The following is a 15,140-nucleotide window of genomic DNA, read 5'->3' on the forward strand; positions in this document are numbered from 1 at the left end:
AAATCAATTAAATCAAGATATTTATTTGTTCAACTCTCACCTAAAATGTCCTGTCAAATTGAAAGACAGACAGATGCATTCAGTGATCAAAACTGGCAGAAAATCAGCAACACATGTATTTTGTCTAGATTTGTATCCACGTGCGTGAAAATTCATTAAAATTGAGGAAACAAAGCTCACCCAGAATTATATTTTGTAAAAAAAAATAAAAGATTGTTTGTGAAAACACACACACAGAAATAATTTAATTTCACTACTAAAAGTGATGATCTCTACCTATTCATTGTCTTACTTACGTTGTAAACTAGTAAGTGTGACTTGACCAATTTCAATAGAGCTTTGTGACCAACTTCATTCACAACCGTAATTTTCGGCGCACACTGAGTTAAACAATCGAACTAATATGATCAGGGACGGAGCCATCCCAAAGGCTGGGGTGGGCTCCAGCCCAGGGTAAAAAAATAAAAACAAAATAAGATTATTATATATTTTAATTATAGACTAGGTTAAATTTTTGTAAAATACTAGTTGTAAGTCAAATATTTATTGTTTTTTCAAATTTTAGCCTAAGTTCCGTTGAATCATAGCTCAGAATGAAAAAAATTTTTGACTACACCCCTGAATATGATAATCTAAAATTCATGTTAATGGAATAAATTAAATAAATTTTATATGAAAAACTCGTTAGTGAAATGCGGGTCAAAATTAATTGTTGATGACTTTGTTGTAACTACCATTAGTGATGTGATGTGACAATTCCATAAATACATGTGGAAAGGATTTGACAAGGACTGTTGACCATGACCTCTCTTACAGACACGCAGCAACGCTTTTCAGCCGTACGATCGCGTAACCTAAACCCTGGATCCGAACGACACGTGTCTCGCTCATAGTTCCAATTCTGTCAGAAATTAGTTGATCCCTATTGTGTATTCTGGTAATTACATGACAATTGTACGTACTTTTTTTTTTTTTTTTGACGTAGAATTTCTTTTTCCTCTACAGATTTTTCTATGGGCCACTGATTTTCACGTGCCATTTTGTAGTAATAAATATTTTTTTTAACGGATTCAATAAATACTTTTTATTATGTAAAAGTTGAAAAAAAGAAGAAAATGTAGAGAGGTAAAAAAAAATTGTTTTATGGTATGTATATATAATAAGGTTTTAAATTTTGTTAGGCGTTGCTCCGCGTCTTGATCAGTGCCTTGTGTTTAGGTCGTCTAGGCAGTGATCAAACATCGTTAGACGAATTCTACGGTATTAATATGATAAAATAAAGTTTGGTGTGTGATTGAAAACAAAAAAATAGTATTTTTTGTTGGAATTTGGTTTAGAACTTATAAAAAATTACTTTTTATTTTTTTACTTGAGTTTTAGTTTAAATTAAAACTTCAAAAAAACTTTTCAAAAAAAAAAGTCACTAAAAAAATTTAATTTCGGCGCCTAAGTCCGCTTAGGCTGGTCGACTAGAACTTTTTTGGTATGATCGACCAACGCCAAGATCGATTTTTAGAACATTGATAATGACCGAGCTATGAATAATCAAGGGATTTAATTAGAACGCATGCACTCTCAAGCGCGTAGGCCGATTTTTTAAACACTGATAATGGCTTAACTATGAGTGATCTCAATGGGTTTTTATTAGAAGACATGCGCAGTCATGTCTCAAACATATATACATGATTGTTTTTTCAAACAAAATTACAAGTTTATAATGCAACGATCTTATATGTTTATTTTCTTACGATTTTAGTCGTCTATATTATATCTTCATTCTCGCACAAATAAATTTAAAAAAAAAAATAAAGGCAAGATATTTTAAAAAAAACGAAATTACGATTCTGATGTCACTTCATTCTACCCATCAGTATTTGGCTAATTCTTTTTGCCTCTCTTTTTCTTTCTTTTCTGAATAAACAACTGACTGAAGTTACTGCTCTACGCACAGTTAAAAAGATCTGCTGCATGGTCCCCGGCCCGGCCCGTTTATTTTTATATAATAATATACAAAATTTTCTGATAATTACTTACGACAAATTATTTTTTTTTATCTTTTATGGTTCATTTAATGAGATTAATTAATAATGCATGTGCCAACAAGTATATCTAGTCAAAGATAGCCCCAAAATTTCCGGTTTGCCAAACAAATATTATATTATATTATATTAATATTTTCTTTCCCACGTGTACTCATATAATACATTTAAATTCTATGGGATAACTTTAGATTATTATTTTATTATTTAATAAAAATAAAAATAACGGACTTAAATTTATAATTTATTTTTTGTGATTTTGATATTTTTTATCGGATTCACTACTAATGATTCGATTTTTGACAATTTTAGTTCTTTCTCATTAAAAATATTGATGTGAACGTCAATGCCACGTCGAAAAAAAAATTAAAAATTACAATAAAAAATAAAGTTTGCATATTAAAACTGAAATCTGATAACATATAATATCAAAATCGTAAAAAACACGAACATTAAAAAAAAAAATTTCTCCTAAATATTTCTAGCAAAATTCACGCTTGAAAAAAAATCGAATTTCTTATTTTTTATATTTATATTTGTTTGTTTGATAAAAAAACAAATATGGAAGGGCAGAAGAGGACAAAGGAGTTAAACTTAACCAGATGATATAAACGAGGGATGAGTATGTGGGTCCCTTATCCCCGACAAGCGTTAGGTTGTCTAGTCTTGTCATCTTTAATTATTTTTAATAAAACATAATATATATAATATCAATATATTTATTATAATTAATTAATTATTATTATATTAACCACATCTAACCATCCCCACCAATAAATGTTGCCAGTACATTTAATGCATTCATGCCCCACCATATCCAACATTTACTAGCTTGACTATATTTTTTGACGAACCATTTGTCAAGGTTGATTTACATAATATTTACATGAAAACTTTTGTATTCAATAATATTTGGGTGCATAAATTTAAAATTTATGTTCCGTATAATTAATTTCACAAATACTTATTTTTAGAAATTTTATTTCGAAAATTGTGTTACATATTTTTTTATTGTCCTTCTTGTAAATTTTTTGAGTTAAAATATAATATAATAATAACGAAATTAAAATAATTAGACAATGCTGATTAAGAATTTAAAATTTATATGAATATGCTAATTTAAATTTTCCAAAGAAAAAAATATAAACAGACGAAAAGGAGGCATCATGAATCTTAAAATTTTAGTCGTTTTTGGGTCAAGTTCAAAATGGGTCGAACCCAGATGATAGAGCCTGCTAGACTCTGACCTGAGTCTAGCCCAAATAGTATTTCGACACGGCCCAATGAATCATTTCTAAATAGACACTATTGATTGTTTGATTGTCTTCGGGCTTGGTGACTTCGTGTTTTTCTGCTACAGTCAAGATACAAGAGAATCGAAGATGATGAGTTGAGATGATTTTCACTGTTCGTAAGTTGTGGCAGCAGCAATAGAAATCACGCCATTTTCTTCCCACCCCGGTATAACATTTTATGTCGATATCTTCAAGAACCATAAGCCAAGTTAGAGGCCTAGGACGACTCGTGCTATTGGTGAATCCAACCATCTTGACTGCCTTCCGAATAAGTTCTATGGGTGCATCGACTTTGACGTACCGTCTTGTCAAATTCTTGATAGTTCTTTCGCCATATTTCCGTTCTTCTTCCTCTTCTGCTCTTTTCACTTCTTCCTCCAACACCTTTTTAGCCTTCATCGGTTTCAAATACTCGTCAACTTGATTTTGGAAGTTGTCATAAGCATCAACAAGATCACGTGGAAGAGAATTTCAAATCTTTTTCAAAGAGAGAAAATCACCAGCAGACAATTTCCGATGCCATTCAGCTCATTCATCCACAGATCCAAGAAACTCTTGAACCAATTCCTATCCCAAGTGCGAAAAATTTGTCTCACTTCATTCTCAATCAGGAACTCGAATTTGAATCCATTGCTCTGTTTCAACTTCCTGAACTAACTCCATTCCTAACTTCTTCCTATTTCTCTCTTTTGCATTTTTCGACTCCAAAAGCCGGACTTCTTTTTGCATAAGATACTTTTTCGTGCCATAATAGCTTTCTCTGTCTTAGGCGGACGGAGCACCAAAGGTGCAGCTGCCTGAAGCTCCATTCCCATGAAGTCTATCTTCTCATCAATCACGCTATGAATGACAGTAGTAAGTTTATCCACTCTCAAATCCAAATCATGTTCTAATAACTTCACTACTCTATTCTTCAATTCTAAAGTCATCATCTTTGTTCTTGAAGTAACAATCAATATCTCATCAAATAATCGGACAGCATAAATCTTCAATGGCTTATAAAAAAACATGGCCTGAATCTCTTTCAGCCGAGACAAGATCATTTTCCATGACCTTAGGAATCTCTTTATTCGTGCTTAATCGTAATTCTTGAACTTCCTTATCAAACCCGTTAAAGTAAACATTGATCAACATCGAACTCAATGCTGATTCTTGAGGCAGACCCCTGCCTAAACGAACCCCACCCAATTCAATGTTGACTATCTTACATTCAAACAACCTTTTTATCAAATCTAGAAATGCATTATCTTCAATTTTCTCACCCAGTATCAAAAACAACTTATCAATATAGCCAGAACTAAATAATTCACGATCAAATTTAACAATAAATCACCAACTTGGGTTCGCCACCGAATTCTTTAAATACCGAATCGATGTGTGGCGGCCCAAGTTTGCTCGCTTGTCATAGCAAAAGGTAGCAAACCTGTCATCATAAATAACTTCAAGCACAATCCTAATACCATCACAACTTTAAGCTTCAAGTTGGGTAGCACAAGGGGTGTACCTCTTTTCCCTCGTTGAGAAACAGGGATGCAGCAAGATTCACCTTCAAATGAATTCTCACTTGGTTGAAAGGACAATTCTTGAAGGGAGAAGAAGTGGGTGGAAATTGAATCAATAGTGAGCGGCGGCGGTGGAGTTTCGCTCTGAGGTTCTGGCAGGCAGTGAGGAGGAAAGAGGGTGCAGTGACGACGTCAGATAGGAGGCCGTGGAATTTGCCGTCACGACAGTGGGAGAGTACTAAGGCTTCAAGGGTTCGCTTTGAGAGAGAATGAGTTTCTGAGGAGAATAGGGACTGCTGGCGGCGGAGGGTGGAGAAGAGGTGGAAGTTTGCGGCGTAACGGTGGCGGATTTGGACTTTCTGAAGAGGCCGAAGAGCATTACATACGTCGCTTGGAAACGTCACCTCCATATTCGAGCTCTGTTTTTCAAAACGAAAATCATGACTCGCGTAAATATTATTTATATTTTATAATCTATTTTCTGGGAAAAAAAAGAACTTAAAGTTTTCTAAAAATATATATAAAAAATTTCAAAACACTCTCACTTTTTTCTATTATTTTTTTTTCGGCAATGAAAATATAAGCTATAAACTTCACACTTTATTGTTCTCAAGCTAAACCGATTCGATCAACGATCCGTTTACGAAAACATTGATATACTTCTGTTTCCAACGTCAGTCACAGAAAAATTATGTTTCACCGTTATGGTTGTTCGGATTACAAAATCACGCAGTTTCCACACAGTTACGAAAATTGTCCTTCCCAGATGACTTCAGGACATTGTTGCACGTCCCCTCCTCATGCTCTCTCATTCAAGAAATCTTCGATATATAAGTATTCTATTCAACGCTTCCTTTCCTGTCGCCATTTATACACGGGTCTTGAAGTGGGACTAACCATTTCATCTTCACGCAGTTTGCGTTTCTTACCCCTTTTCTGCACCAATGATGCATTAAAATGATTACCCTACAGCGAAACAAGGAAAAAATGAAGCGTATAATGTACTCTCTGAAATATTGATACCTGTAACTCTTTCTGCATAGACATATCCGTGTATATTTTCTCTAGATCTTTTAACCGTTTTTTTCTAGCCTCTAGCTCTCGATATGAAGAATCTGTCTTCCTGCATGTCGACCACGTTTCTATACACGATTAAACTAAACTCCTCAACCACAAATTCTAGTCTAACGTCCTCGTTGTAGAAGAGAAACAAAAGTAATATGAAGCCTTAAAGCTAATGAGAGACTGAAAAGAAATGTGGAAATCAACCAAAGCAAAACTCATCAAACGGAAAAGGATTTGTGCATGGCGGACAGATAACCAACCATTTGATTGGATAAAGTTATGTTCTACAAGAAACAGAAAAGTAATTTGGAATAAAACTAAATACCCAAAATCAAAGCAGAAAGATACGGTATAGAAAAAGGATTAAATTTTAGGAAATATGCAGCAACGATTACCAACAAGCAAGACCCTTGAGGGAATATGATAGATAGTAGTTCATGATACAAGAAACGTCAGTTGGGATTTAAATGCTCTAGCACTTGTGCATCAATTCGATTTCTTGAACCAAAGTTCATCAAGTGGCAAGGATAAATGATGGAGAGAAGTATCATCCCCTAATTCCCATAAAATTTATACAAAGATACAGCACTCACAACGACGGGATAGTATTGATCTCTGGGAAGAAATAGAAGCCAGTAGAAGAAAGTCCAGACAAGACAAAAAGGACACACGGTATCATGCACGCATAAATGGAATTATAATTAACCCACATAGCATGCTATTGATACTCGCAATTGGTATATATTTGTGACCAACAAATCCAAAAAAAGTTTTTGAAGAGAGAACTCGAACAATAGCAGGGATAAGAAAAATAAGATATTATGACAAGGCGCCAAATATCACCATATTCAATCAACAAGTGAGGTATAGATAACTTCAAGGGGGTAAAGTATGGATGGTGAAGAGACAAATGAAAGAGCTATGAGGACAGGCAGACTTCCGAATTCAAATAACTAAAGCAAATTATTTCTGATTATCGAACAAAATTTGTAGTCCACTTCGTTTTTGCAATATAGCTTATGGATTGACGGTAATGATATCATTCGGTACTCGGTAGGGATCTTAATTGTGGGGAGGCAAGTAGAAACAGGTTATCAACCTGGCAATCTGATTTCGTAGCGGTCAATTGACTAAAAAAATAGCTTTCGGTACCTCAAAATAACTTTAGGCAAGTCTTTAAAAGCAGATGGGTTCCCTTGTTCTGAAACTTTTTTGCGTACTTCTCTTGCCTCCTCCCTAGAAATAGAATCAACAGCCAGTCAACATGCTTCATGAAACACAAAAATATCTACTAAGCTAAAAAATGCTATACTACTGAGCAATGACTACCCTGAACCATTTTATGCATTAATACTTTGTGTGACCAATACATTACCACCAAATCACTGTCTTGGATGAAAAAAAATCTGTCATTTGCAGACACGCAAGTGTAAACATGGAATTCAAGTGATTCAAACAGAAGTTCCAGAGAAGACAGTCTCATTGCCCCTTGGTCATTGAACTTTTGAAATTGGCCTTCGGATAGTTTTATGTTAATTGCCTAGATTATATATTAGACATTCTTTCTAAAGCAGAAGGGAATAAAATGACTTTGAAGAAAGAAATTAATTGAGCTATCAGAAAAGACCATATCTAATAATGAGAAAAGAATAAACTTTGGTGGTGACATAACTGGTATAACATGAAATTGACTACTCTAAAAAATGGGTATGAAAACTATCAAGAATCAGAAGAAAAAGGGCTTGATCACTCACCTGTTGTCGGCATAATAAACATGTTTGGATGATGACTGATTGTCAAGAGAATGCAGCATACCATTCAGTCTTTCAATTTTCTGCCTCCAAAAAGTTAATTTCAAAATAAAGAACCTGCATGACAGCTATCTCGAGAATTCGAGACCCAAAAAACCAGAAACTCTAAAATAAAACCTTTTTTTCAGTTTGAAGCTTCTGCAAAACATATCCAATGTCTTGGGTCTTCATCAACATCAGCTCTTCGTTAGTGTACTTATTAGCCTGGCTCCTTTACAAAAGCCATATAAAATGAATATCCTCAAAAGAGAACACATAACCTCACAATAAAATAAAATTTTCCAGCTTACTCAGGTTTATGGACTCCGCCAACAGTTTTTGTTTTAATCATCTTGAAGTAAAATTCATCTGGGTTCCTCAATGCTGCTTTTTCCTTAAGTTTCTGTTATAAACACGCAGAAGCGACTTACCGCTATAATAAGAACTCACCAAATTTCGCTCATAAAATGCTACCACAACCAACAAGACGCAGGGTAGTAGAAATTACCTGTAAAGTCTGCTCCTTCTGGTGATAGGCTTTTGCACGAATGACATAATCTTTATGTTTTTCGAGCAGCCCAAATTTCCTTCTCAAATGCCTGGTACACACAACAAATCATCAATTAAGTGAACAGGAAATATACATCAAATATTTCAAAACGGGCAATAAAGAAATTAATGGCCCCAAAAAATAATCACACTTACGGCTGAGCGCGCTCCTTGTGAGCTTTTCTTGGAATAGCATTCCTTAAAGACGACATCTTTATGCTAGCAAAAAAAATTCACAGAACTTCAAAATCAATTTACGCACTTCAGAAACGCAAAACCACTACAGAAAACATAAAGGGCTAACAAAAATCTTGAGTTGAAATCATTTAACCTTGAAACAGCGAAGATTATCGGTACAGAACAAAACAAAGGATTTCTTTCGTATTTACACCAAATTCAAAATAATTATTAATCACAGAAGACTCGCCTGTGGAAAGCGGTGAAGGCTTAGGGTTTAGAGGAGATACCAATGCAGAGAATCTTGATTTCATGAAAAGTATTTTATATTGTGGCAAAAAATTATTCTAAATTAACTAAAAATCAATCATGCAAATTGGCTTCCTGATTGAGCATACAAATACACACACAACACACAAAATTATGATATCACAGAAATTTAAAAAAAAATCTTGATATTATATTAAAAAAATTTAAAAATAACTTGCATATGATTTTCTTATAATTAACTAGAATAATTACTTAAATATGATAGTATTTTATTATTTCAAGTTTATGAAATTATTAGAGGTGATATCATATTTTAAAAGATTAATTTAGTTTATGAACATAAAGAAATATTTATTAACATATAATAATTATGGCAAAAACTTGTGTGAGACGATCTCACGAGTCGTATTTGTGAGATGGATCTTTTATTTGGGTCATCCATAAAAAATATTACTTTTTATGCTAAGAGTATTACTTTTTGTTGTAAATATGGATAGGGTTGACCCGTCTCACATATTAGGATCCGTGAGACGGTCTCACATGAGACTCACTCAATAATTATAGACGAACCACAATTTTATAAAAATAGGTTTTTGTGATATTTTTTATTAAACAAAATAAAATATTTGATCATTTGTTTGAGGTAATTTTTGGTATATAAAAATTAGATAATGGCATCAAATTTAATTACTTTAGGTCTCTCAATCGTTAATAATAATAATAATAGTAATAATAATAATAATATCATTGTGCTGTATGCTATTATATTGGATCAGAGTTTCATTAATTTTTAGATTAAACTATGAACTTTAATACTGAAAATATTATTATTATTTTGTTATATTTTGGAATTATTATTTTGATAATGTTTAATTTTTTAAGAAAAATAATGATGCAATAACTACTAGACAATATTACTCTTGTATCTCCTTATATTATAAATTTTAGATTTACCTTAAAAAACTCAAATGCAATTTTTGTATGCCAATAACTAAAACTTCATTATTTTAAAAATTTATCATAATTTTTTGTTGTACAAAAAAATCTTAATTTAATATTAAATATTTTATTTTTTTAATAGGATATACAAAATATTGTTAATTATTTTTACAATATACATAATATAATGAGGTGAAATTTTTTTATTTATCAAATTTTATTAAATCGTAGAGTAAGATATTAAATATACTACAAGCTAAAATTGAAATAAAAAACTTGTGTGAAACGGTTTCACGAGTCGTATTTTGTGAGACGGATCTTTTAATTTGGGTCATCCATGAAAAAATATTACTTTTTATTATGCATATCAGTAAGATTGACCTATTTCATAAATAAAAATTCGTGAGATCGTCTCACAAGAGACCTACTCAAAATTGAAAGTGTGATTATGTACTAGTTTGTATTATTTGTATGCATTATATATAATACATCAGCGAATGATGGCATAATTTTTATAGCATAATTAAAATTTTATTTGAACGACATTTACAAGTCTAAAATGAATCAGTAAAACCTGACTACGGAGCCATTGCAAAAAAAATCAACCTCCCAAGAAAGAATTCAGATAATTCTGCAAAATACCAGCAGATTCTTGAACTTTGCTCACCACGGTGATCAACCATCCATAACACGCTCGTCGCAGATATCTTTGACGATAGAACTATTTCGGGAACCGCCTGCTTCGAATTCATCTGTGTACATGTCTTCTCCAACATCGTCTCCATTTTCAGACACTGAAACATCGTCCATCTCCATATCAGGTATGTCAAGTTGTACGCACTCAGGAACTGAATCGCGTGGAGAGCTATTGTAATCCAAATCATGACTCCTGTTAGAGGGCGAAAATACTTCCTTCCTCACAACGTTCAGAACTATACCGTTTTGAATTCTTTCCGGCTGTAAAAGATCACCTTCGGTGACCATAATGCTTGAATTGATGGGGGGAGCTCGGTTACCATTGTGGGGAGCTCGGTTACCATGGTCCCTCCTATCAAATTCTGAGCTGGGATTGTTTTGATCCTTGCCACTGCTTTGGGTCGCAGACACTTTGTTGATTCTTGATTCAATCTCCAAACTCTGCACAAAATCGATAAATTTATCTGCGGAAGTTGTTCTCATCAAAGGACCACCAGACCTCGTCCAAGAATTCAGATCAGCCGTCTCAGAATCACTGTCGCTTCCTTCATGTGTGTATCTTTGTGCCCGCCAGTTTCTTGAAATCTTCCCGGTGGTGGAAGCACCAACTCCTTGGTGAAGAGACAGATTGATCTCTGTAGCAAGGTCTTCGTCGAGGGATCCACTCGAATTTTCTCTCGCAATGACGTTCCAAGAAGGGATTCTCTTAGATGCATTGAACCTGACGGTGGTGGCAAGACCTTGAGAAGCGGCGGCTGCTCTTTCGGCACTTCTTTTCAATCTACGGATGTGGTTCAGCACTGCTACACATTCATCGAGAGCAAGTTCGATCCCACAATTCGCTTTTATGGCAGAGAGCTTCTCCCAAGTGCAACGCCGGCCCTGGTACGCAGCCTTTTGAAGTTCGGTGTAAGATGGGTTCTGAATTATCTTTGATAACTGAAAACCACAAAGAAAGAATCAGAAAAAGGCTGTATCTATCAATTCACTCATTTTGATACGAGTTGTCCACTTACAAAGAGGGGGTGTTTTCTTAAAATATAAACAAGATTCAATCGTCATGTATACCTGAGCTAAAGTAGCAGGCATTACAACAGTTACATCGCCCTCCCAGTCCTGAGCAAACAGCTTTGCTAGTCCCCCAAGTGGAAAACCGAGCTCCAATATCTGGTTACACCTGTGTTTGACCTCCATCTCAGCTAGCTGAGCAAGCTGCATAGGTAAAACACTCAAGATTGGTTTCTTCATCTTAAAAGATAATAAAAATAACATAGATTTAAGACGTAAATTTGGCGAAATCCAGAAGAAGAAAAAAACAGTAAAAAACTTCCGGACAGTGTATTTCTTTATCCACGATATATTATGGTTAAAATCACTCCATAAGAATTATCCACGAGATTTAAAATCACTCCACAACACATTCTAGCGGTTCTGAGTTATCTTGTTTTCAAACATTAGACCATAAGCCGAGAAGAGAGTCCAAACCCAAAATACAATCCTCTAGACCGGAGAGCAAACTTACTAACTAGTTCTGTATTGTTACTGGACTGATGTGAGCCGTACCAATGACATTCAACCTTTGAGCGAATGCATTTCGTATGAAAAATATGTCTATTTTGGTTAGTGTAACACCATCAACAAGAACCCTATGAAGGTTCCAAAAGAAAAGGACCAAAATTTAGAAAATATGAAATTCTCCGTTTAAACACTGCCATTTATTTTAGATCGAACTCTATAGTCTGACAATGATGTTTCTAATAGTTTTTCAAAATTTACATATTTTTCCCAGGAACAAAATGGTGAAAATATACTAGTTTTTATTAAATAAAAAAAAAACTAATGAAGCTAATGATCCAAGAGGGATATATTAACTACACCACAGGATAGAAAACTTCATGGAATTTTCAATGATCTAGTCAACGCACAAACTTAGTTAAAAAACTCTATAAAAAAGTGAGATGTGGTCAGCATTAACCCAATATAGAGGGTAAGAGAACCTCTATTTGCTAAAGTCAACTTCGAGATGTATGCTCAAAAACTGTATAATCATAAAATGGAAGAAAAATATTCCTACAAATTATACCTTAGCAGCAAAGTTGCCTCCATAAGCTCGAACGATCTCCTTCAATCTCAGCAGAGGTGCAATATGGGGATTTGCTTGACTCACGATGAAATGATTCACATTGAAGAGTTCTTTCAACTGAATCATGGGCAGGTCTATCTCCAAGCTACCATCTCTCCAACGACGTGCAGAAGAAACGGAAGGATCTTCAGGTCCCAAATGAAATGGTGGATGGTAAGGCACAATTTCTCCAGTTCTATCCTTTGCCATCAGCTCTTGAGCTTCAAAAAGACCGGGGAATGCACAAGAAGCAGTCACCGCACTCCATATTACAACATGAGGTGAGGTCAAGTAGTTGAGGCATCTAGGAGGTTCATGCTTCCTCGCCGAGCAGACAGTGATCCCCAATATTCGACCTGTCATATCATAAGCTTCTTGGAAAGTAAGATTATTTGTAAGATGTCTGAGCATCATCTGCAGTTGTCTGATCTCATGAACTGCACCTCGGGTCATGACTCTCTTAAAAACAGTAAAAATGCCACCCATATGGTCGAAAAATTGGATAGAATGCCAAGAATCCTCGAAGAAACTTTGAAGCTCTGGCCATGACCTAGTGGCAACAACCGAACACATAATCGACCCCACACTAGACCCTGCAATTATCCGTGGCAAAAGCTTATGTTCCACCAATGTTTTCACCACTCCTACATGGAAAGCTCCCAACGAAGCACCCCCGCTCAAAAGCAAAGCTGTCCTACCGAAGGCATGCCTTGTTTCATGCATAAAAGCAAGCTTCTCCTCTAATAGAATCTCCTCTGAATCAAAATCACAGACCATTCTCAATTGTGTTGTAACCTCATCTATATATTCCTTTATGAGTTTTGGCACCTGAAGCCTACCCTTATGGAGTTCAGGATTGCACATATTACCTAAATTTCTAACGAGGTCAGCTCTCATACAGAATATAATATCCCGAAAAGAACCCTCTTGCCGACGATGGCGAAGCTCTTGAAGTTTATTCCTTACAAGTTCTACATCATACAGATCCGCTTCATTCATTTTAAGAGTTTCCTTTTCTAACATTTTAGCAGCATGAGCCCATTCTTCATAGGTTAATGCAGCTCTCATCATATTCCTCCAAAATTTCCTCCTGTACGCCATCTTTGCCCGTGTCTTGACATTAGTGTACCGCTTCAACAAGAAAGCAATCAATGTCACCATTACTAATATCCCTTGAGGATTTCGGGGATGAAACCATGAGATTACAGGTGATAAGCAGTCCCTCAAACAACTCTTAAATTTGTTAAAGTGATACAGCAACATTCTAAAGACTTGATGCCTTAAATGTGATATAGACTTGCAGAATAATACTCTAAATGCAATGGTTCTACCAATGAGAGTAGAAGGCCCGATGGAGAATGGATCAACACTAGCCTCATTACTTATATCCATGGCCTTACCTACGGTTAAATCTTTCTTTATTAACAGCAACCAGAAATTATATACTTGACCAGAGAATGAAGATCGAGATAAATATTCCAGCTAATGATTTATTAAATGTAATGGAGGGGACGAGAAATCAAAAGTCAAAAGGTTGGAATCTAGAAGCTGAAGTAGGAGAATCTAAACCTCCCCGCGTGAGCAAGAATCAGCTCTGAACTCACAAAATCGTGAGAAGAAGATCAGATATACGTTCCTCCGATTATCCTCGAAACAACGCAGGGTAAAACCCAGAAAAAAAAAGTGCAAAATACCCGAGATTTAACCTCAAGATTCAATCTTGACAGTGCCCACTCGATCAAACTCCAAAAGCGTCCACAAATCAACCCCACAAAATCTATATAAAGCCCACCGGAAGTTAATTTTTCCAGAGCCCTATCTTTCTTCCGACTAAAGAGAAGCAGACAGACATCATCTTTGAAGTGTGATTGAAGAAAACGTGGAAATTTGTATAAAGATAACGATTCAAAATTTCAAATTGAATGGGTATACTAAATTTGAGAAAGTCTGGATTTTATTTTTGGTTGAGATCGGATTACGATAAAGTCGTTGGCATGACAATTCAACTACGGACTTATATTTATATATTTATATTATATTATTATTATATGTGTTGAAATCCATTATATCCATTATCTATATCTATACTATATATTAAGAATGTCTCGAATAGAGACAAAATAGACACCAATTTTGCTTTCCTATTTTGTCCTTATATAATAAGAATATTACAGTTTAGTTTTTTTTTTTTTAAAAAAAAATTTAACAAACTTTTTTTTTGTTTTTTTTTCAATTCCAACAATTCAAAACCCTTGTATAATAAGAATATTACAGTTTAGTCTTTTTTTTTTTTTTNATGGATGACTCAAATAAGAGACCCATCTCACAAATACGATCCGTGAGACCGTCTCACACAAGTTTTTGCCATATTAAAATTAATAAATATGAATGTTTAAATAAATAATTATTTAAAATTGTTGATAATAATAAATATATTTAATTAGTTTATAAATTTTTTATATTGAGATTATATTCAAATAAAAATAATAATTTTGTTGTCAATTGAATTATTTACGATTCAATTCGATACACTGATCGAGTGAAACATTTTAAATAAAAAAATTTTAAAAAAATATATTATTTATCGATCAAAAATTTTAAAAATAAATAAATATTTTTCAAAGAATAAAAAAATCTTTTATTAGATAAAAATTTTGATTAAAAAATTTAATTATTTTTTGAACATTTTAAAATAA

General features: G+C 34.0%; 2 protein-coding genes and 1 pseudogene across 3 annotated transcripts; all 3 read right to left on the reverse strand.

The window, feature by feature from the left end:
* Positions 1–3,246: 3,246 nt before the first annotated feature.
* LOC140991280 (nuclear intron maturase 3, mitochondrial-like) lies at positions 3,247–5,246 on the reverse strand (annotated as a pseudogene).
* Positions 5,247–5,452: 206 nt separating this feature from the next.
* Positions 5,453–8,811, reverse strand: LOC140990829 (probable U3 small nucleolar RNA-associated protein 11). 2 transcript variants are annotated; one of them, XM_073460650.1, is made up of 9 exons: positions 8,668–8,766; positions 8,397–8,452; positions 8,200–8,290; positions 8,003–8,094; positions 7,830–7,923; positions 7,656–7,735; positions 7,054–7,137; positions 5,860–5,959; positions 5,453–5,772 (listed from the first exon to the last, which is right to left on the reverse strand). In XM_073460650.1, exons 2-9 carry the CDS (start codon positions 8,450–8,452, stop codon positions 5,680–5,682), a joined length of 690 nt encoding a protein of 229 aa, XP_073316751.1. In that variant the 5' UTR covers positions 8,668–8,766; the 3' UTR covers positions 5,453–5,679. The 2 variants fall into 2 exon arrangements, with proteins under 2 accessions (XP_073316751.1, XP_073316750.1); XM_073460649.1 differs by having other exon boundaries at positions 5,455–5,772; positions 8,397–8,459; positions 8,668–8,811.
* A 1,311-nt stretch (positions 8,812–10,122) lies between these two features.
* LOC140991465 (triacylglycerol lipase SDP1) lies at positions 10,123–14,423 on the reverse strand. The gene is made up of 3 exons (XM_073461427.1): positions 12,406–14,423; positions 11,391–11,534; positions 10,123–11,261 (listed from the first exon to the last, which is right to left on the reverse strand). The coding sequence occupies exons 1-3, from the start codon at positions 13,834–13,836 to the stop codon at positions 10,302–10,304; spliced, it is 2,535 nt and encodes an 844-aa protein (XP_073317528.1). The 5' UTR covers positions 13,837–14,423; the 3' UTR covers positions 10,123–10,301.
* Positions 14,424–15,140: the final 717 nt, after the last annotated feature.

The sequence above is a fragment of the Primulina huaijiensis genome, chromosome 13 (genome assembly GCF_012295235.1).
Source record: "Primulina huaijiensis isolate GDHJ02 chromosome 13, ASM1229523v2, whole genome shotgun sequence".
Classification (NCBI taxonomy): domain Eukaryota; kingdom Viridiplantae; phylum Streptophyta; class Magnoliopsida; order Lamiales; family Gesneriaceae; genus Primulina; species Primulina huaijiensis.